General features: G+C 38.7%; 1 protein-coding gene across 6 annotated transcripts in view; it reads left to right on the forward strand.

Annotated features, from left to right (window-relative positions):
- sorcs1 (sortilin-related VPS10 domain containing receptor 1) overlaps positions 1-23102 on the forward strand; it is a 144961-nt gene that overhangs the window by 106335 nt on the left and 15524 nt on the right. For 4 of the 6 annotated variants that reach the window (XR_003295535.1, XM_026304251.1, XM_026304249.1 and 1 more), the window contains 13 exons: positions 3539-3612; positions 6506-6570; positions 7604-7722; positions 7920-8009; positions 8413-8463; positions 9494-9673; positions 10820-10966; positions 11876-11978; positions 16457-16533; positions 17229-17320; positions 17685-17792; positions 20269-20386; positions 22222-22355. Coding sequence is in view for 5 of the 6 variants with exons in the window: in XM_026304251.1 (XP_026160036.1) it covers positions 3539-3612; positions 6506-6570; positions 7604-7722; positions 7920-8009; positions 8413-8463; positions 9494-9673; positions 10820-10966; positions 11876-11978; positions 16457-16533; positions 17229-17320; positions 17685-17792; positions 20269-20386; positions 22222-22355 (1358 nt within the window). In the remaining variant the exon portion in view is untranslated. The remainder of the gene's footprint in view (positions 1-3538; positions 3613-6505; positions 6571-7603; positions 7723-7919; positions 8010-8412; positions 8464-9493; positions 9674-10819; positions 10967-11875; positions 11979-16456; positions 16534-17228; positions 17321-17684; positions 17793-20268; positions 20387-22221; positions 22356-23102) is intronic. The other 2 variants (XM_026304253.1, XM_026304248.1) reach the window with 1 other exon arrangement.

A 23102-nucleotide genomic window follows, 5' to 3' on the forward strand; every position in this document is an offset into this window, starting at 1 on the left:
TCCATAAAGTAAAGATTAATAGTTATATATTTATCTAAGCTAAAATAATTGCTGTAATTGATCTCATTAATTAATACCTGTAGGATTCCATTTAAATTTTGTTATGAAAGGCTTAGTGAAACATGCTGAGGTTCACTAACTGTACCATTGCAGTTTGTTCACTCCCTGCTTTTCAGGTGTCAGCTCTCTCACCCACCCTCACTCTCACTCATTCACTCACCTATTCATCCACCCTCCCACCCACTCACTAACTCACACACATCGTCTTCACCCTACGCTGCTTTTCTTTGAATTTCCTCACCTCCTTTTGGCAGTTCTGCTGCATTTGTTGATTGAGAGACCTTTGGAAGTTTGAAAGGCTGCACCGACCCCACCGCTCCCCTCCCCCGTCTCCTGTGCTCTGCCTCTGCTGTCATTTGCTTGGCTACATACTAACTTGCTGTGGGAGGATAATTAGTCAAAGTGATTTCCTGCGCCTCCGCCTTCCCCAGCCTCACCCCCTCTCACTAGACAAAGCTTGGCATGGAAGTCATAGAAATGTTGTCACCCATGCTGTTTGTCTCTCCCTGTTTGATGTAAGAATATACACATACCTTATGCAATAGTCACAGTGAATATATAGTTAGTATATGTTTATTGTGGATTGATCCAATGAAGTGGTGGGGGAAAATACAGAGTATATGCTTCACCTAATGTCAGGATGGGATTTGCGTCACACCCCACTGTTCTACTGTGAGTGCTGGAATATAGTAGGTTTTTAGCTGCAACAATGGATGATATATTATCAGTAACTTTTGTCTTATGGTTTAAGTAGAGAGTATAATAAATAAATATAAATAGCAAAACAAACAAAGAAAAAAAAGCCAAATGAAAGAGGCAGCAGCGATAACCTGTATGGGATGTTCTCATGAATGCTTTTTAAATGCAGACCTAGACTTCACCCTTTGCCATAAAGGAAATAAGTACAATTAGAGAATAAATTAATATAAACAGAGTCACATTTCTGTTATCCTCTAATAAATAAATTATTGTTTACACATAATGCATGGCTGCTCATGCTTAAAATGGAAAAAGTCCACGCTGGAACACTGAAATACATTTAAAGCCTCATTAAATTCCAGCTGTAAGCTACAGGGTAAACAACGTTGTCATTGAGGTTTGTCAGAGAATTCTGGTTTGTTTGGAGACAAAAGGACTTCAGTAAATATATCACTCATAAGGTTGTTAACAGTATTAGAGAAGCACAAATGTTTATTGTATTATTATTATTATTAAATTTTTTATTTGAATGAACCAGTACTTGAAGAGTTGGACTACTCACATGATAGAATATAGTAATTCACTTAGCTTTAGTGGTAAAGTATGTAGACATGTCTTTGTTTTAGTTGTTTTAGATACTGAGCGCTGAGATTTTTGGCACCTCCCGAAAACACTGGACATTTTTTAATGGTTCTCATAGCATGTTGGCCAATTGATATATGGAAGTCCTGTATAGCTTTTAAATCAGGAGTGGCCAACCCTCGTCCTTGAGACCTCCTGCCTTGATTGTTTTTTCAACTATCCCTGCCCCTCCAGCTTCTGATTGAACACACCTGAGCCAGGTATACAGCAGTCACTAGGGCAGGGAATAATTGAGAAACAAGCACCACAGTAGCTCTTGAGGACCAGGGCTGGCCACACCTATTCTAAACCCTACACAGTACTCACCAGTTAGTCACTAGTAGAAAATTGCAGTCACTTCTGCCCACCCTCAGCATTACTCTACCAGACTGCAATATTACACACTGCTACAGACCACAGTACCTAAAACTAGTCCAATCTTAAACAACTAGAGCAGTAAAATTAAACATGTACATTAATTCAGCTGGGCAGTAAGGTGTCTTAGTGGTTAGCACTGTTGCCTCACAGCAAGAAAGTCCTGGGTTCGCAACTCCTCAGGGTCCTTTCTGTGTGGAGTTTGCATGTTCTCCCTGTGCTTGCGTGTGTTTAATCCAGGTACTCTGGTTTCCTCCCACAGTCCAAAAACATGTATATCAGGTTGATTGGTGACTCTAAATTGCCCATAGGAGTGAGAGTGAATGTGTGAGGTTGGTTGTCTATATGTGGCCCTGTGATGGACTGGTGACCTGTCCAGGGTGTACCCCTGCCTTCCACCCAAAGAGAGCTGGGATACGCTTCAGCAGATCCCTGTGACCCTAGTTAGGAGTAAGCAGGTATACATAATGGATGGATGTATTAATTCAGCTGTAAATTTAATCCAGAAACATCCTATATAATAATTCGAACATTCAGAGAGACTATTTTTCTTCATTATAAATTAACTTTTGTTACATAAAGTGCATGTTGCTGATAATTCATTCACACTTTTATACGTATGTGTCATTTGGATTTGAAGGCAGGACTTCTTTTTACTGTGTGGTCTTGCTACTTTTACTTAAGTTACTGAAGGATCTGAATTCTTCCTCCCATACAGTTTATGAGAGTTTTTTTCACTGAAAACAGCCACCTTTTGAAAGCAGTGAAAGTTACTCAAACTGGAAATTTAATGGCTAGATTAAAGTGGCCCAAAGTCTCTGTCAGGCTCAGGGAAACTGCACAGGCTGGTAGTGATAATTCTCACTGGGGTCATCTCTACCAGCAACCGTTTTCATGTTACACATAGTCTTGTGATGTATGGTTTAAATAAAAATATTGACTGGTGCAACTTAAAGAAACTCAGCAGAACTATTCTTTTCTTTCAGAAACAGTCTTCGGTAGAAAAATCCTCAGATATTTTCATGGGGACTATTTCTTAGGAACAAAGAACATCCAATGAAAACGTAATATAATTTAATTTAATTTTTAATATCAAAGTGGAAGGAGACCACTCGGAGACTTGACTTCATTCATTATTTATTTAAAGATTTGAACTCTGCTGAAAGAGGGACTTCAAAAAGAACCATCATCTAAAGAAATTAAGACACTTGGGGGTTCTAATTTTTCTGGACAGTTACATGTAGTGACATTACACAGAGAGTTTACATGCTTTTTCCTCTTATTCTATGTACACCATACCCGGTTGACACATTTCCCTAGCATCTGAAAACCTGGATCCTCCAAATCTTTCTTAACATTTCTGTTCAGATTTTGTTGTGTATGTCTCCCTTTGTGTGGTAAATATCTCTGTAAGGTTTCTGTAGTAATGGATAGTTGTGTGGGATGTGTGTCGAAATGTCCTTAAGCTATGTTATTCCTTGTTAGAAACATGTAAATTCTAATCTAATTTAATGGTACAGAATATGTACATACAGTTTGTGTGTGTGTGTGTGTTAGACAATGTGAGTATGTCTCCCACTCAACATTATACTGCCACTTTTAAAAGAATTTATTTAGTAAATCAATATGTGAAACACAAGAAAAAATCCTGTGCAAATGCATGTCATTTTGTATGCAAATAGCATTTGGTAGTACGATGGCTTGTATGACACAAAATTGCAAATTTGATTGGCTGTTAAGATGCCACATGAATACATACTCACTGGAGCCTGGTTTCTTACAGCTTTACAGCTCGGTGGAGTTCGGGAGGAGATGGCAACTGGTGCATGAGAGAGTGGCTCCTAATCGTTTCTACTGGTAAGTACAGAGTTTTAGACATAGTCAAACAGACAATAGGCAATAGTAAATCAATAGGTAGATCCATAATACAGTATACTTTTTGTTTTATTCCCTTCCAGAACTATATTAATAGCCTACTCAAAAGACTTTGATGGGGAGTCAAAATAATCTAATATTCTAGTTAAGCTCACATTTAGTAAGATGTTACATTAGTGAAATATTTATATATAAATATTTAATCATGATATGGCATTATGTTAAATAATAACCACTATATAGTTGCCCACATACACTATGTTAATGACAGGTGCTATTTTAGCCAGCTGGTTAGCAGCTTAAAATTACATTTATAGACTGAGGCCGTGAGCTGCCTCACTGATCCAAATATCACAGCTTGCTTGCTAAGAGTATATGACAAACTTATAACGATTCTAGGATTAGCTCAAACCTGAGAAATTTCAAAATTAATCAGCAGCTAGCAGTCATTATATTTAACCTCCACTTATCTAACTACATAGAGTACATAAATGAAAATAAAATAATGTGAGAAGCAAGCTTTTTATTTAGAGAGTGCTCCTGTTGCGACCTGGTGAAGTCGGACCCAAGAGCAGACGTGAGGCAGTGCCAGGTGATCAGAATTAAGTTTTATTCCAACGGCAGAGGAATTTGCACACAGCGGTGACACAGGCTTTCTAACTATACACATGAGAATTGAGCTTCTAGGTAACTCAATGGAGCTTAGGTTTTGTAGGTTGTCGCTTTCCCAATGAGACGGGGAAACTTCTGACGCCCGCCGTCTGTCGGGCCGAGGCATAAATAGTCTACGGTGAATGACTGGCAAACGGTTGGCTCCCTGGACCTCAGGTGTTCCTGGTTGCCTAAATTACAGACACACCAGCACAGACACACCCACACCCACACACACACACACACCAGGGAGAACAGAGAGAGACATCTAAACCGAAAACAGACCCGGAATGTGTCAGGCCCTAACAGCTCCCAGCTTTCTTGATTATTATAACCACAAATTCCACTCTTTACCTTTACAAACATCAAAATGATAAAGTGGTATTTCCTTTTTGAAGTAGTCATCTACTTTAATGAAAAATGCTTCATAAAATTATTCAAATTGTTTTCTGAAGTGTTATTTGAAGAGTTCTAATTAATTTGAATTTCCAAGTTTATTCATTTTCAAAGAGGATCCATTCAAAGTTATGAAAACTATGAAAAGCATTGATTGTGTAATTTCTGATACAGGTTTAGGAAAAAATGATCTCCCTCTGTGGCAATTTCAATATAAGCTTCAATATAATTTTGGGTGTAATCTGAGTATTGTTTTCTTCTGAGATGGAAATTAGCTGTATGAAAAAACAAATCTAATTGTTCTTCACAGCAAAATCTTAATACTTGTTAAATTGTTTTGTTATACTCCCATCTGGACCTCAATGTATATTCCTTTTTATTCATTGTTTAAATTGTCCCACCACCACCACCACCACACACAGCTGCTGCTGAAAAGTGGTATTTAATGTAGTATATCTGCCCTCTATACAGTAACTAAAACACAAAAAGCTTTCACCTCAACAACCTATGGAGGAACTTTCAGGGTAGTAACAAGCTGGGCAGCCGTGAGTGAAGGGAGCCTGGAGGGCTGATGCTGCAGAAGCTGTCAGAATTCTATTTTGGGACACACAGTGTGTGGTAGGTGTGGTGCTAGCCCTGGTAATGAGGTTGCAGAGGAAGCTTATGTCTGTTGTGCACGTGGCCACCGAACATGTAAGTAAGATAAAAAGCATAAGCTCATTTGCTTTTCCCTGCTCGTCCTGAGCAGTGCTCCGTCACACAACATAGGTCGTAAAGCTCATATTTGAACAGTACTCTAAATTTCAGTGCATTCAGCTATAATCAGTTTGTTTGTTTGTAAGCCATGAAATGCTTCGCATTACAAATCTCTACAAAAACATCTGGAGCTTCCAATGTTTGACATTTTTACAAGGCAACAGCTTCATCTCATGACTGTGGAGCTCAAACTTAAAAATTCCTGACAGTGAAATTCAACCAGTGTTATACTTACATAGAGACATTCGTGTAGGCCTACAAGTTAAAAGCTGAGCTTTTCCTTCCATCACAAAGTGGAGAAATATACAAGTTTAAACATACTCACTAACTCTAAAAGTCATTCTTTGCTTGGCTTGCACTGTTCTAGGGAATATGAATGGATAATGCAGAGAAAATGGAAATGTGATTCGGTTAAGTAGGCCATCAAAAAAATCACCAATACTACCAATAACCAGAATGATTAGAAACTAGGGTGGTCTCTCACTGTGTCTGCTTCGCAATTCCCTCACAGACTCTTTTTATTTCTCTTTCCATATCTGCTACCTGTCGCAACATTGTCTTTTTCTTTTTCTCTCCCCATCTCACTCCACCTCCCTGTTCTCCCTTCATGTGTGTGCTGCCTTTGCTTTTCCTCTGATCCCCCAGTCTTTTTAATACATATTTAATACTATAATGATTATATGCTATTCCATCTGCGGGCATCCCTACTGTAGCAAAAAATCAATGGCTTTTCCTCTCCTAATGATGTCAGGAAATGTCCTCCCCCATCTTTCTGGGGGGAAAAGGACATTCTGCGGGATCTGAACAATTAGATCACAGTAAACCTAAGGTCTTTTTTTCCTTACACTTTAAACTGCCATTGACAATAAACACAGACATAGTATTTCTGCAGCCAGTTCCTGCTGATGTTTACCACAACTAGCATAGCACTTGACATAACCTTTCTGCAGTTATAAATTTGTCTTTGCATCTTGCAGCCTCTCCGGTTAGACAGCAGCTATGGTAGGTGACATCTTCAGAGAGGCAAAAGACCACTGGTGATGTTCCTGAAACACATTTGTCTGCCTTTCAGGTCGAAAATGGGTTTGGACAAAGAGCCAGGCTTAATTCACCTGGAAACCAGCATCTCTGAAGGACGTGAGTAATGGAATTCTGAGTCCAGTGTTCCATTTTCTGGTGTCTTTGTACTGTATTGTAGACATTGTGCTAAAGTAGAGAGGAATTCTGGAGTTGTGTGGACAATTCTGCTGAAGGGTAATGCAAAGGGACAGTTGAAATGACCGACTCTGGAGACGAACAATGGCGATAGAGAGAAAAGTAATGTATATATTAGTAGGCTTTTAAATCCAAGAGATTTTGCTCAGGGGGATTCTCGAAGATATGGAGAAATATCACTCACTCATAATAAAATACTACTCCAATGATTTTACATAATAATTTTAGTTTCCAACCATGGAGCATGATACATACTTGTGTATATACACTTGCGTAATGTCCCCTGATGATGCCATCATCATGGCTGATAACTAGCAATGTAGTGTCTGTTGGATGTATTATGAAAAACATAGCTGTCAGGTTCTGAGCAGTTTGAACCATGCTGGGGACTAATAGTCAGGATAATTTTAGCCTCTGCTGCTTCAATTTAATTTTTTAAATGCCTCCAGCTTTATGGAAATGCAACACAAAACTGATCGACTACCCCTTTAATACATTCTTTTCCATTTCACTTAGTTTTCAAAATGCTTTCAAAGCATCTGTGTCATCTTTCTGTCAGAACACTGTCTTTAAACCCAACACAACAGAGCAAACACACGTTGCCAACATCAGTCGTGTCAGATGTTACAGTCGCATAGACAGAGACTATCACTATAGATCATGTGCGCATGGAGGAAGCCAACACAAATTTGGTGGAGGGTAAAATGTGGTGACAGGTTCTCTCCCAGTGCTGCAATTGAAGGCACAGAAAGCAATTGGCCTCTCTGGTCATCTGTCTTCCTCTCTGCCTGGCTCCTCCCTTACTGGGACCACTTTATTGACACAAGTAATGTAGGAAGCCAAAAGAGGCCATTTGGCTCTGGGTGAAGGCTGCCTTTCTTCATTGGCTAATACCATTGCTGATACCGTGGCTTGATGTGTGTATGTGTATGTCTTTGTGCGTGTGTGGGAGCAGAGGCACTGTATGTCACCTGCAAGCTACAGAACTGCACAGACGCCAACAAGGGCAAACCATTCCCCGGCTACATTGACCCCAATTCTCTGGTGGTGCAAGATGAGTATGTGTTTGTCCAGGTAGGTAGTTGTCCTGTTTGCTCAGTGAAAATCATTAGAACAGTGTATGAGGCAGAACATGCGAGGATTTTGTAGCAAATTTTTCAAGGTCATTCTTAGAAAGGCCCTGTAACCACAACCTTATGTCTCCCTATGGTGTGAAAAATAACTTTTTTTCATGTGCAAATGTTTTCTCTAAATGGCTTCATCACCTAAAGGTGTCAACTGCGGGGAGGCCAATCTACTATGTGTCTGCAAAAAGAGATGTCTTCACTCCCATGAAGCTGCCCAAGTACACACTACCCAAGGTAACAAATATAACACGATTAAGATTAGAGATTACAGATACTTCAGTTTCTACGGATTGGCGATTGGTGATCAGATTGGAAATTAATACATAAGTGAGCCTTGGTAAGAATCCTTATCTTATCATGAGAATATATGAGATACATTTCAATTTTACTTGGTTGCTGCAGTTTGTGGAGGTTTTCTGCATTCAGAGACACATAACAATATGTTTCCAGCTCTGTTGGCTATGGTTGCAGTAAAGTGCCAGTTCACTGCCAGCTCTACATGACACTCTTTTTGTTATTTATAGGCAAATCAAAGCCAAAAGTAACTTTCAGTGTTGGCTGAATTGTTATTCTGTGCTGCTCCATGTATGCATGGCCTCGCTTGTCATGTCCCCCATTGACAATTATACATTCCTAGGCTCCCCAGTTGCTGTCGGCTCACTACAAGGTGTTACTGGCACAGTCAGAGGTAGATGAAGTACACAACCAAACAGCATGGCCTCAGCTGCATAATTTATGCCCAATAAGCCTGGCATAGTATTAATGATTGCTCTATCCTTTTAGGTAAAATACATGAATGTAGATGTAACAGCTCTGATTATTCAATATCATTAAGCCCAACAGGAGTGTAAGAACAGTCTAATAATTGTAGTAATAATAAAAATATATATCAGTGAGAATAATACCGTAAGGTGAGCCAGTCAGATGTCAGTGCCAGATGGTGTCAGTCTGTTTAAATCAGACAATCACTGATTTAGTGACAGTAGTGGAGTCTGATGGCAGCAGGGACAAAGTGGGTGTACCAGCCTGTCGCAGGTGCTGCTCAGGTTCTGTTTATCTTTATCTTGTCTTATATTATGTTTTAATTATATCTAATTAAAACAACATATAATTTATTTTTTTTCTTTATCATGAAAAGATAGGATAAAAAAATCTATAGGTTGTAACAAATAAATCCACTACTTTAATGTGAGGACATTGCTAGGGTAGCTAATTGCTTCCACCAGGGCAAAACTATGTAGTTATGTATCATTTTAATGAGATTGTTTTTATGCCATAACAAATATTTTTCAAGTTCTAACATATTTTCCTTGGTATTAAGTCTTACTCACAAGGTCGATTTACTGACCAAACCTGCACAGGTTGTTTAACTGCCTAAACCTACTCAAGTGGTTTTGCTGCCTAAAGATAAATAAGTCATTTTAGTGCTTAAACCTAACTAGGTCATTTTACCACCTAAACCTAACCTAGTCGTTTTGAAGCCAAAACCTAAACCTAACTAGGTTGTACATCATTTGTTGAAGTCTTGTTTATCTTTTTTACACTTTATATACTATAGCACAAAAACAGTCATACATACACAAAGTAGATATAATGGAATATGAAAATCAATTATAAACTACTAAAATTCTACTACTAAAGTTCTACTACTAAAATTACAGAATTATATTATGTATCACTGTAATCCTATACTGGGAGTATTTTTGCCTCTTTGCCAGGACCTCCATGTTATCAGTACAGATGAAAACCGTGTGGTGGCAGCTGTACAGGAGTGGAACCAGAATGAAACCTACACCCTGTATGTGTCCGACACATCAGGGGTTTACTACACTCTGGCTCTGGAGAATGTGGTCAGCAGCATGGGCCCAGAGGGGAACGTCATGGTTGACCTCTATGAGGTAAACAAACATTCACCTGGTGGGAAATATGATATAATAATATCTGTATTTCAGGCACCAAAATATCATGCAGTACTGAGTGCAGAATGAATCAAGTAGCAGAAATAGAAGGATTTAGTCTCAGACTGCTATGCTGTGCATGAGGCTATTTTTACTTCCAAGTCTGCAGAATTCGTTTTGGCCAATTTGCTTTTTTAAATAACAGCAAAAACAGCATCAAATAAAAGCCTGCTTGATGAGTGCCTGTCAAGTTTATAATGAAAACTGATCAATATTTTAGAGCTGGGAGGCAGAGATGATGAAATGTAGTTGTTTTGTCATTTTGGAAATGAACCCTGCTGCTGTAGGCCTACAGTGTTCAGCGCGCATTGTGTGAATACGAAGCAGCTTTAAAGTGCTGACATCAACAAAAGCAAGAGGGGATTGTGCCAGGGATATAGATTTTTGGGAGGCTGAGATTATTTCTTTCTTTGATGAATAACTGCAGATATTACTTTACAAAATGTACTTAATCCCAGAAGAAGAAAGAAATGTGTTACAGGGTAATGTTAAAGCTCTGGAACTATGTATGCAGCTGTGGTTTATAAAGACATATCTGCAACAAATGAATGATACAAGTATATCTCTGATTCAAATAATTCAGTTGTAGATGATGCTTCTTATGTCTTGCTGTGGCCTCGCGCTGATAAGGTCAAAACCATTGTCCTGAACAGGGCCACCACCCAAATGTAGGAAATGCTAAATCTCTCCTCCAAGTGACACTGAGGTATCTGTCAGTTACTGAAGTGGAGTTTCATTGCCTGATGTGACTGTCACTGACTCAATTCAGTATCCCTGCACTATTCCTTGGGGTCTCCAACAAGAAGTCAGATTCATTTAAGACACGCATTGATTACTCACAAGTCCCAGACAGTCGATCATTCCCCATCTAGTGGTTGTAGCTGTATTTGTTTATGCAGGGAATACAGAAGAGGTACGCATATGTGGCTCCATTTCCCCCAGGAATATGATTGGCTTTGCAGTACATTGCTTTAGTTTTCTGCAACGTGACTTGAAGCTATGGAAATGCTTAATATACTTTGGACATTTAAACGCTGCATCTGTTTTCATTTGGAGATGTGAGCTACTCTTTGTCTAATTTTTCAGGTGGCGGGAATAAAAGGGATGTTTCTAGCTAACAAAAAGACAGACAACCAAGTAAAGACCTACATCACCTACAACAGAGGCAGAGACTGGAGATTACTGCAGGCTCCAAGCAAAGACCTGAGGGGCAACAGCATTCACTGTGTGCTAGTAAGTCTGTGTGTACTGTATCTGCAAACATGCTGCATTTATATGTTTTTAATCAGCATGGGCTTTCATCAAAGACATGCCTTGACAGGAGTTGACTGATCTCAACAGCAATGAGAGGCTAAGCTTAGAAAGAGCAGCGCCCGTCAAAGCTGAGTGTTCTGAGGCTGCTGAGCTGAAAGGTCAACCATTTTGATTCAGTCCAATAAGCTGACCTCTCATTTAAGAAACACAGAGAAAGAGGTGTCAGACAGGAAAGCAGATGTTTCTTTTTTATGTCCTTCTCCCTGAAATCCTTGAAAAGTTTGCTTCTCACAGTCTGAGTTTTCCCTCCATAGCAAAAGTTGCAACTAAAAAAATCTGACTACAGACGTGTTGTTTGTCCACTTCAATAACCAATATATTGTTAAATAAAAACGTAACCAGACTGAGATGGCAGTAGATATAATAGTTTGTATCACCACTGCATGTTTTATCACACCATTTGCAGGGCACATTAGTGCATCTTCTCTTAACAAGGCTTTACATATACGAATGATCACACATTTGATAAACCAATTAGTGATTCTGTGGCATGCCTTACCCTCTACCCATATTATACAGTCATTTGTTAGGAAATGTCAGAGTTTTAATAAACCTCTAAACAGCCAGTCACAACATGGCCTGCACTGCTGGCATTTTGCTGGGTCGTAATGAGAATTGTGTTGGTAAAGGTTAACTCAATCAAAATTAATGGTGAGACCAACCAATAGGGAAATGGTGTTTGTGATGAAACTTATGAGTTGGGAGGGTTGTGGATTCAATTTGATGCAATAGTCACCTTATTCAGAAGCATCTTTTGAGGGCTTTCAGTGATTCAGTTGCCTCGGTTTAACAGTTTTGATAATTGAGTTTTTGATTTCTTTTTTGCAGCCATACTGCTCATTACATCTCCATCTCCACGTGTCTGCAAATCCCTACACATCTGGAAACATAGCCAGCAGAGACTCAGTGCCGGGGATCATCATCGCATCCGGTGGGTGAGAGGGAATTTCTATTAAGTAACATGTTTCTATTTTCTTTTTCTACATGGAATTCTGATAAGTGTACTTTAAAAAACACTACCCCTTCTGAGCTGTTGTCTTTTTTTTTACATAGTAATTAATGAACTCTTTGTAGTGTTTGACTGGTTGAATTAAACCTCTACCAGGAGCTCACGGGTGTTTTTTAAATACTTTTTTTCCCCTCTTGCTTTGTCAAAATTTCTTCTAAACTTTTTGTTTGATCTATTACTATGCAATTAATTTAGACATTCATTGTAATTCTTGACTAATAGAATGCAATTTCTAACAAGTGTTTTATTATATTATTTAAAGGTGATGAAAACAAAAGTGCATTTTATAAAATGAGTTGCACTCAAATACTAAAAATAAAGAAATGTATTTAATATAGATAATTATAGGAATTCTGAATTATATAGTTTGTTTAAATTTCATTCATCATACATAACAAAAAGTCATGAAAAGACTCAAATGGATTTCTCCAAGTGATTTTTTTTTTTTTTTTGGCTATGTCTTTTTTTAGAGTTGCCTTTTTTGACCAATAGACATGAGATAGCGATAAACAAAGTCATGAAAGAAACAGGATGCTTTTAGTTAGCTAAAACTATTAGCACTCAACAATTCTATTCAGTGATGTTTCCAGTATGAAACTGTAGCTCTCAATATTGTGTTGTTCTGTGCAGTTGTATATGCATTTATTCCTCTACCAGAGGCCTGGGAGTTTGAGGATCCTTCACAGTATCTTAGCTGTTCCTAGCACTGAGCTCTTCTGGACTGAGATCTCTGATGTTGTTCCTGGGATCTGTTGGAGCCACTCTCCCAGTTTGGTGGTCACAGCCCAGAGGGTGCCGATTACCACGGGGACCACTGTTGCCTTCACCTTCCACATCTTTTCTAGTTCTTCTTTCAGCCCTTGGTATTTTTCAAGCTTCTCATGTTCCTTCCTCCTGATGCCAGCCACTTGGTTATGGCGTTCCATGTATGCCCTGCCTGCTAGCACCTTACAACCTGCTGTTATGTGCTGGATTGTCTCAGGGGCATCTTTGCACAGCCTGCACCTGGGGTCTACCACACCTGCCTGGTGTGGTAGACCCCAGCCTCTATCAATCTTGTGCTCAGGGCCTGTTCTTGTGCTGCTATGATTAGTGCCTCTGTGCTGTCTTTCAGTCCAGCTTTTTCCAGCCACTGGTAGAATTTTTCGATATCAGCCACTTCTTCTATCTGTCGGTGGTACATGCCGTGCAGGGTTTGTCCTGCCATGATGGTTCTTGCTCCTCTTCCTCTGCATTGGGCTTCTGTTGCCTGAGATATTCACCAAAGTACTCCATCGCTCGGGTCCATCTTCCTGATGTACTCATGGATCTTTGCTGTTTCATCTTGGATGGTGGCGCTGACGCTCACCAGTCCTTGGCCACCTTCCTTCCTCTTAGTGTACAGTCTTAGTATGCTGGATTTGGGGTGAAACCCTCCATGCATTGTGAGGAGCTTCCTAGTCTTGACATTAGTGGCCACTATCTCCTCTTCTGTGTGTGTGAATTATATGTATATATTTATATAATACATATAATATTTTCCTCTGTGTTCAATTGTTTGTTCCTGTTCAGCATCAGTATACTCCCACAGGCATTAAATGTGTGTGTCAACTCACATTTGAATGGGGCAAATGACAGGACAACAGAAAGCGCCAGGCCTATACTGTATAATCCTCGTGGTTTAGCACTCAGAGTGTTATTGTTCCTGAGAACACAGGAGACAAAGCAAAGGTACTCATTGACCCAGTGTGGAGCAGAGAAGGAAACGGAGCAATATGAGATCAGCAGCCCCCCAGATGATTTCACAGTTCAGTGATATTTACTCCTATGTGGACCAGCACTGTCAATAACACATCAGCACACGCCTCAGGTGTCTGGAGAAGGCCAAGCTTATGCTAAAAGTGTGGGTGTCTGGACCTTTTGTGAAACCCTGTGAATTAAACAGTTTTCAGGGATCTGGGCCTATACCAATCAACTGATCCAGTTTAATTGTCAATATTTAAGCAAAAACACTGTCAAAATAAATAAAGGAAATTCTAATAATGACCTTGAAAAACAACAAGCATTTTTGTGTAACTGTAGGTTTATTCCATGTTTAAGAATGAATGATCAGCCTTAAAAGACAATCTGTAGTTTTGTTGATATGACATAATCACAATGAGTGATTATGGTTGACAATTTGATGGCAATTAGTTAACATAAGATGCTGTGACTTTTAACTTTGAATGTGAAGTTTTCCATGTGCTGCACAATTTAATCTCCCCCACTCCAAAGATATGCACATTTGGTAGATTGAGGACCCAAATTGATGAATGTGAGTGTCGTCTACAGTGCTGTGAAAAAAGTATTTGCCCCCTTCCTGCTTTTTTATTTATTCATTTATTTTATTTATTTATGTTATTTTTGCACATTTGTCACACTTAAATGATTTAGATCATGAAACAACTGGGAAAGATGCTAGTCTTTCCATGTAATACACTGTGGTGGAAAGTATTTTCATTTTCTGTTTTTTTTTTTTTATATTTCAGCTCTGCTACAATTCTATTTATTTATTATTTCCATTGTGGTCTTCAATATTAGTTTTATTCCACTAAATTTATTTAGTAGAGAGGTGGAGTAGATTCACGAGAATCCTTCCAAACATGCTAAAATAGGAATTTACTTCAGATTCACAAAATGTAGTTAACAAAGCAGTATTTCTGCTGGTATCAAAACTCTTAGATATGGGTACCTCAAATCTGAGGAGTTTTCTGACCCTAAGAAATTCTTAGTGACTCTACTTCCAGCTTTCCTTTTCTGCCTCCAATTCCATTCTTCAGATTTGCAACCAAAGCTCTTTCTCAGCTTGTTGTACTTTTCTTGTGCATCAAGTTTTAATCGAGCCAGCAGAACTTTCAATTTAATATTTGTAACCACTTTTAAGAACTTAGGTGTTAAAGGATTAAAGCGGAGCAATGTGGCAGGAGGGACCTCAGCATAGATCTGAGCTTCTGCTGGAGTAGGTGGAGTAGTGGGTGTCTGTCTTTCATCATCATCAACTAAAGGAGGAGCAATAACTCACTGGGCATAGGAGTCTTAACTACCACTTCCACTTAATATCTCATTTCAATGTGACAAAGGGATAAAATGTGGGAGGAGAGAATGGGTCGTTGTGCCTTAAATAAATAGAAATAAAAAAAAAAAAAACAGGACCTTATTGTCCTGCCTCTGAGCAAAAAAGGAAATGAAAACAAGCCTGCTAAACTGCTCCAAAACCCAGGTAACAGAAGGCACCAACTGCTTACTTAATGTGTTTAACAAAGGAGTTACCTACATGAGTGCACATTGTATAGGGTACTCCAGACTTACCTACTCAGAAACTCCAACAGTGTTCATAGGTAATCTCCCTACACAAAACTAAGGATCTCAGCAACTTAATCCAGCTCTACACAACAGCCAAAAAAAAGTCTCTTTTGGTCAGCCAGTGGTATAACTTTATAGCAGGTGTTGGCTGATGATCCATGATGTGGCCAGTGGCAGTGAACCATTATCGGTACCATCTGATTGAGGTCCATGTCAACCAATCATGATGTAGTACTACCTATAAAAGGACAAAGAGACACCCCAACGACCAGAGAGACATATGAAATACAAACATATGTGCGGCTCCCAGTTCAGCACGTAACAGTCCGGTCATTGCTTTCAGTGTCTAACACATAGTGATGAAAAGTGAGGAAATATATGGCCAGATCAAACAGTGAAGCATTAAGTACCATTCTATGAAATCTGGGTGACAGCTGAGTATACTTTATTCTTTCAGTACAGAATCTGGGAACAAGATAGTGGGATTCGGGAGCAAAGATCTTAGAGATATGTGTGTCTGGATTTAAATATATCTTTCAATCATGTGAAGGGGCTGTGTTGAAGCTACAGAGTGGAGGTCAATAGAAATTTTTAATCTGGTTTTAGGTTAGTTTCTTAATGTAGGGATTGTAAAGGAAATTGTTCCTTAATGAGCATGCGTCTGAAACACTCACACTACTTTCCATCCTTGTGTGTAACCACCTGGCACCAATTATGGGCTAAATTAAAGCAATTACGGAAGTCTACACAGCAATAGGAAAGCTTGTCTTAATATGGTCAGAAATGCTGAAAGATGAATACAGCAATCTGGATTTATTGGTTAATTTAGGAGTATGGGCAAATGTCTCAGTGCACAGCAGATCTTGTGGAGTACTGTAATTAGAGCCCTATTGTGCAGCTGCAGCCTGGAGTCCCTGCTGTATCACCACTGTCAATGTAAAAGCACTTTATAACATTTGAGATTTATTCGATCTTAAATAGAATTTATTTCCAATTTTGCACGATACACTGTCCCTACCGCAGACATTTACTGTACTGTATTTATCTGTGTGTTCTTTGAATTATTGTCACACCCCCAGGCTCAATTGGCTCAGAGCTTACCTCCAGCAACGTCAGTGTGTTTATCACCTCGGATGCAGGAAACACATGGAGACAGGTGAAGTTTTTTGTTTTTATTGTAATAATGTCCTGTTGTTAAAGATGAATGGAAATTTTAATTCTTTTTGTGAAATATAGAGGGATACGTGTAATGACACTGCATTTTTTTGGGGCATGTTTTTCTTTATTTCTCTTAAGATGCTACATTTGAAATTATTTGTCCAAATAGCATCTAATATTACTTTAAAACAGTGGATGGACATTTCCCATGGCAGCAGTTGATGGACATTTCAAAGTTGACGTTGCTAAGAGACAAAGTGCTCTGCTGACTAGAGAATGTCAAATTTATATCCAGAAAAAACATTAACTCAAGACATTTTTTCCCTTTTCAACAAAACCACATAGTTTTAATTGTGATTTCTTTCATTTATTCCTTTACACTGTTGAATATTTGGGAGGCTGTATGTCACTTTGTATGTCACTGTGGAGGATAGCTAGTTATAAGCTAAGTAGATTCACAGAGACCAGATTGATGCTTCCTCATTCACTGTGTTTCATATAGCCTAATACTCACACACTTGCCAATTTTTTTAAGCTCAGTGATCACTTGATCTTAGTGTTTTCATGAATATCCTCCCCCTGTGATTGTATAATTTGCTTGGCTGTGTGGTGTATTTTGCTTATTTGAATGATATGGCACATGTGTTGGACATGCACACAGGTAACAAGCCAGTTTATTTTATGTCCCTGCAGATCTTCGACGAGGAGTATGCTGTGCTGTATCTCGATCAAGGAGGAGCCTTAGTTGCAATAAGACATACTCCACTTCCCATCCGACACCTGTGGTGAGTCATTATGACAGAGATGCCATTTGTAAAAGCATGACTAATTTTCTTAGAGGAAGCTCCAAGTATTAAGTTAGTCAAACAAAGGCAAATAAGTTTGTTTTAGAACTGGGGGATGATCTTATTCTCATTAGAAAACCTGCCAGCCACGGGAAATTTTCGCTACTGTCATTCAGTTTCACCTTTCTGGGTTTAAAACCATAATGAGTTTAGCTGCAACTGATCAGTGTTCACTGAGCAGAGTGCTGCAGCCCTGTCCTGAATATGAAATAAAGCTGTTAGCCAACTCTTAGGGTCATTAGCTTGTGCACACAGTAGTGGGATTAGTGTTGGTCCCTTGTGCCAAGGCTGTTTGTGTTCCCAGGTTGAGCTTTGACGAAGGACAGCAGTGGAATAAGTACAGCTTTACCAACACGCCTCTGTTCGTGGATGGGGTGCTGGGAGAGCCTGGGGAAGAGACTCTCATCATGACGTGAGTTACAAGCATTTGCAAACATGGAAATCTATTAATCACACTGAAAAATCAAAGTAACAACAAATAGTGTGTCTGTGGGTGCGTGCAATAATGTGTGTGTGCTGTCCTCTGCCTTAACCCAAGCCTATGCTGCCAGCATCTATTTAAGCCTGCTTGATTCAGCATTCCTGACTGCCTGTTTTTGCTTTTCATGAATAAAAAAGATTTTTGTCAAGGTCTGCCCAACATCAGAACTGTCTGTCTCCAGATTATGATCACAGGAGATCAATGCTTTGGCAGCCAGCGACAGCGGGACTGTCCATTTGAACAACATGAAGGGAAATGATCAAAAATGTCAGAGAAAACAGACAAGAAACTTTGGTTTCAGAAAGTTTTAACAGCATTAAAAAATGAGAAGAGTCAGTCTGATTCAATCTGTCCTCAGAAAGCAGATTTAGAAGGATTTCTTTTGTGTCTTTCACATTTATTATTAGAATACCCCAGAGCTGTGGTGCATGCATACGGTATGACACAGCACTACTCCCCTAATGCAGAAGAGATTTAGGACTTTAGGATGGGTTACCTACGGGTCTCCACAGCCATTATATAAATGTTTCATGACACCTGCCATAAATGAGAGACTGACAGACAGCTCTGTTGTGAGCTCTCCAGGAGAGTGATAGGGCACACAGCTGGATAGGCAGAGACCGAGAGAGAATCGGAAAATGCACAGCAATAGTCTGAACAAGTAGAAAGGATCTGTGGGGCAGTGTACAGACAATGCTGGCAGGTTTGTGCTAAGTTTTCAAGCATTTGGAGCCTCTCAGCTGGCAGACATACCATTAGTTTTCATAAGACCATCATGCACTGTTTTCTTATCAGTTTGTACTCATTTTACAGTAAGTGCCTGTCATGGCTCGGTGCCTCGAGAACTAATTGACAGATTGATTGTGATAAATATGTTGTGGTATGAATGGTATACAGGGTCAGTGCAGAGAAACACACCCACTCAATTTAGCTTGAGATGGAATATTTATCTGGTTTGTCTCATAACCTTGGATTCTGTTTTGTTTGTAATAATTTGTTTAAAATATGCATATTTATTCTCATTAACTTAAGCTTTTCAGAAAAATGTATATTTATTAGTTCAAATGCGCAATGGGGAAAAAAAAAATAGTCTCACTACACTGACTCTGGAATAAAGGCAAAATGCCCAAAAATTCACTTAAAAAGATTAGTCACACTTTTCAGACATCACAATGGCTACATCCGTTTCTGTAATTTTGTGAATACAACAATTCAACATTGACACCTTCAAGCAGCTCTCTCAAGCTTTCTTTTTATTACATACACAATAATTTCTGTCATTTATCATGTGTACAAAAGTGCAAGGAAACAGAATGATCACAAATTACTGACTTTTTTTGTATATTTCATTTTTAATTTTTTAATTTCTTTTATTTCCATCCTTTTGGATATTTACCATTTTTTGCTTTAGCTATATAGTAGTTTTTATTACAACATCTTGTGGATATTTTATGTTATTTGGCTCATTTCATTAAATTGATAAAGTATTAGACTAATTACATTCCTATAATAATTTCCTAATGTATTTTTCTCTTTCTTCTTGCTGTTGTTCCTCCCATGGTGACACTACACTTTAACTGGGAGTCTCAGACAGTGTAGTCCAGCTAACGGACCCTCAATGATTCCAATTAGCCTCTCATTAGTGATGCATCCGTTTGAATCTACATAGTGTATGTTCGTTCCATTGTTGTGCCCCTACCTTCTTCTGTGACAGCCAGCTTTCCACCTTATGATCTGGTGCAGCAGTTTGAACATTTAACACTTTTGTCTTCTAAAATGTTCAGGCAAGGCATCATACAATTGTGAGAATGTTTTAAGCCCTATCTCTGGTACTCCGCCACAAGACTATATGTTCCCAATAAAAGTAAAAAAAAAAAGCTAGCTATTTTTAGATTCAGTTCTTTCTAGTGTACTGTCTTTTCCTAGCAGATGTTTTTAGTTTTTAAACAAATTTCCATAAACATATGAGCACTATACTTTTTAGGAAACATTAAACAGGAGTAATTAGTGTACTACTGGGGAATATTTGCAGCGGTATGTTATTACACGTTTGGTGCACTAGTGAATATCTACAACTGCAGGGCCATGAATATGGGATCAACTTATAAAACCAACAGTCATCATATTGATGGGACATGTCACCCAGAGCAACAATGATGTGTTTTTAATCACTTGTGGACAGAAAAGAAGCTCCGTGGCACAGAGCAATAAAATACATCAAGCTTTAGCTACACAAAACAATACTTGGAGAGGATTAATTTTTATTTTTGCCATTTTCTGGGATATGTTGTCAATAAGAAATATAACACATATTAACCATGTCCTTCTTAAACACCATTTGAGCATGATCATTATGTGTATCATGTTTTGTATGTAACGAGCAGCAGCATGCATGGCTGTTTTCCAGGATCTTCGGCCATGTCAGCCATCGCTCAGAGTGGCAGCTGGTGAAAATAGACTTTAGGTCCATCTTCAACAAGAGGTGTACGGAGGCAGATTATCAGACATGGCACCTACACAACCAGGTACGGTTTATGCCAGTACAAAAATAAGGACTGGACTTATTTATCTCACATCCTAAAAATGTTTTTTCCAGTTGGCAGTAAATTGACACCAAAAGCTTAAACTGAAAAAACACATTCGTGCATTTTCTGTATTTTTATGACAGAACCTTAGTGAATATGCTCTTGATGTATTATATTTTTGCCATTAAAACAATTGTTACATCATAGTTGTAATTTTTTTTTGTTTATTTTGGAATTACATTTAAATGTTTTTGTTAAAATTTATATTGCAATATTTCCAACAAAAAATACTGCATTTAGTCTTTAATGATTATTAAATTTTATATTTAGAAATTGTCATCATTTTGCACCATCACAGACAGGCCTATACAGTCACTGTAGTGCTGTGGGCATTAGAGCTGCCTACAGTTGTGATGTCTCTTTGATGGTCTAGTAATGTATGTTTTTTAAAGGTTGTTACATGGACACTGAGGGCAAGCCGTTATAATCAGACGGTCGACAAATCAGTTGCCAGCCTCGAAATAGATTTAGGCTATAGTGTTTTCCCAGAAGTCTGAATTTTGGCACCTTCCCTGCGTCCTATTGTACTGCTGCGGCTCCTGCGAGACAAGAACTCACGTCTCAAAGTAACTTTAGAGGTACAGATGTATTAATGACTTCAACAAGACAAGCGTCAATTCCACCACTGAAAGTTTAGTCATCCAAAGTTTCTTTCCTTCTCTGTACTACTGCTTCTTAAAGTTTAGATGAGAGGTTAGCCTTAGCTAGATCCCTTGGTCAAGTGCCAGGCTTCATTGTCAGCATAATGTGGGATCACTGGCTGACCTTATCTGATTTTAGTCTGGGTATATAGAGAGTGTCCTAAAGGTAGACAATGCTAATCTCCTTAAGCACTTATGCAGATTCTCTACTGGATCAGGTTGATGTTCTTTTAGTGAACCCACCCCATCTTCTTGCATACATTAAAGCAGTCCACACACCCCTCAACCTGGCCAGGCCTGAAGTCGAGCCAGAGACTTAGAGCATGCCTTTATTCATGGCCCAGTTCTGTAATTGGTTTAGACATCCATATGCTCAGAGCAGGCAAATGATCAAAACATATAGCATGGAAGATGACAAGAGTCCAAGCCAATTAAAGGGCTAACCTACCAATATGCAGAAGTAGTGCAGGTTGTAGTCTGCTGTAGAAACTAAACACCACCTCAGAACAGAGGATAGCTTTGTGTTTTAAGACCACTGGGAAGGTTAAGGACATTTTCATGAGCCAGGAGTCTATTCGTGGATAGAGCCAGAATTCTTAAGCATCTCACTACTGACACCTAATGCACAAACACAGAATCTCCTGGTAAGAAAGAACAGAGCAGCAGCATCGAATGGAGGATGCAGTGGAACAGACTGGTATTATGTTCTCATCTTTTTTTGTACTCCAACTGATTTATATATTCATTTCCAATGCATAGATACATGGATAAAAATAGGTTTGGAACTGGCAGCTTTTGTGACTGAAGATCCTTCTTATTCTTTCTGCTCTATATCACAAAATAAAGTCTAAAAAAAACTCAAGCAGCATATTCTCCAGTGTGACACTTTCCACGGAAGAACAGTTGTTGAGTTTAGCACACCACACTGCTTGAGCCTGTAAATATCCGCTGAACAGAAATGCACAACAAGCTGAAGTAAAGCAAGCCAATGGTGCTTTTCACACACAGTGTGATGCACATTTGGCTGGGTGCATCATGTAAATAATTTATGGTGGCAAGCAGTACAAACACTGCTCATTTTTCAACTCTGTGTGTGTCTTTCCTCCTGATTCTCATTTGAAATTGGGCGCTCAGGGTGAGCCATGCCTTATGGGAGTGAAAAGGATCTACTGGAAACTGAAGCCCACATCAAGGTGTGTTATGGGAACAATGTATTCTGTGTCGATGACATCAGGCCCTTGTGACTGCACAGAGGCTGACTTTGAGTGGTGGGTATATTTTTCTGTCTGTTTATCCATTCCCAATTGCCCTACTCTATGTTTGTTAAAGGTGAATTTTACAAATCCTAGTCATGATATGCTACACAGCTTATGAAAACAGCTGAATAATGTTTTCTTGGACTTTGATACATGTCTTAAAAACTGATGTTATCAAGATTATCTCAACTGGGGCTTAGAAGCTAATCCTTGTTTAAACGCTAGGTTTTGGAATGTGTATTATGTATGTATTATATATGTATTAGCAGGGCAAGGTAGATCTAATAAAAATACACATCTTAGCTGTCTTATAGAAAATGCAGGATCCTGATATTTGTAGCTTGACCTAAACTAAAAACCAAGTCATGATATTTCTATCTCTGCTTCTATTTGATTGGTATTAATATGTCTTGTGGGCACCTCAACTTTATCTTTAAAGTGCAATTTAAATCAGTAAAGTTTACCTTTACATGATTTAAATTCTAAGATAACGCATTATGTAAAATATATTTTTATTTAGGCTACAGTTGGGCATTTAGGGCTTTGCTCAAATGAGTATCAACGATATTTGAAAGTAAATGTTTGCCCTCCTTTTAATGAAATTAACTCATCCTTTGTCCCAAAACAGCTCCTAGTTTGAGCTGTGTGGGCAATTCTGGGTCAAGAACAAAACAGGTCTCTAGTACAGTACAATAAACATTTTAAATATTTACTGTAGTAAAAGACCACAAAAATTTTAAGGCAGAGGAAAGTCGACAA

Source organism: Mastacembelus armatus, chromosome 1 (assembly GCF_900324485.2).
Source record: "Mastacembelus armatus chromosome 1, fMasArm1.2, whole genome shotgun sequence".
In the NCBI taxonomy this organism is placed as follows: Eukaryota; Metazoa; Chordata; class Actinopteri; order Synbranchiformes; family Mastacembelidae; genus Mastacembelus; species Mastacembelus armatus.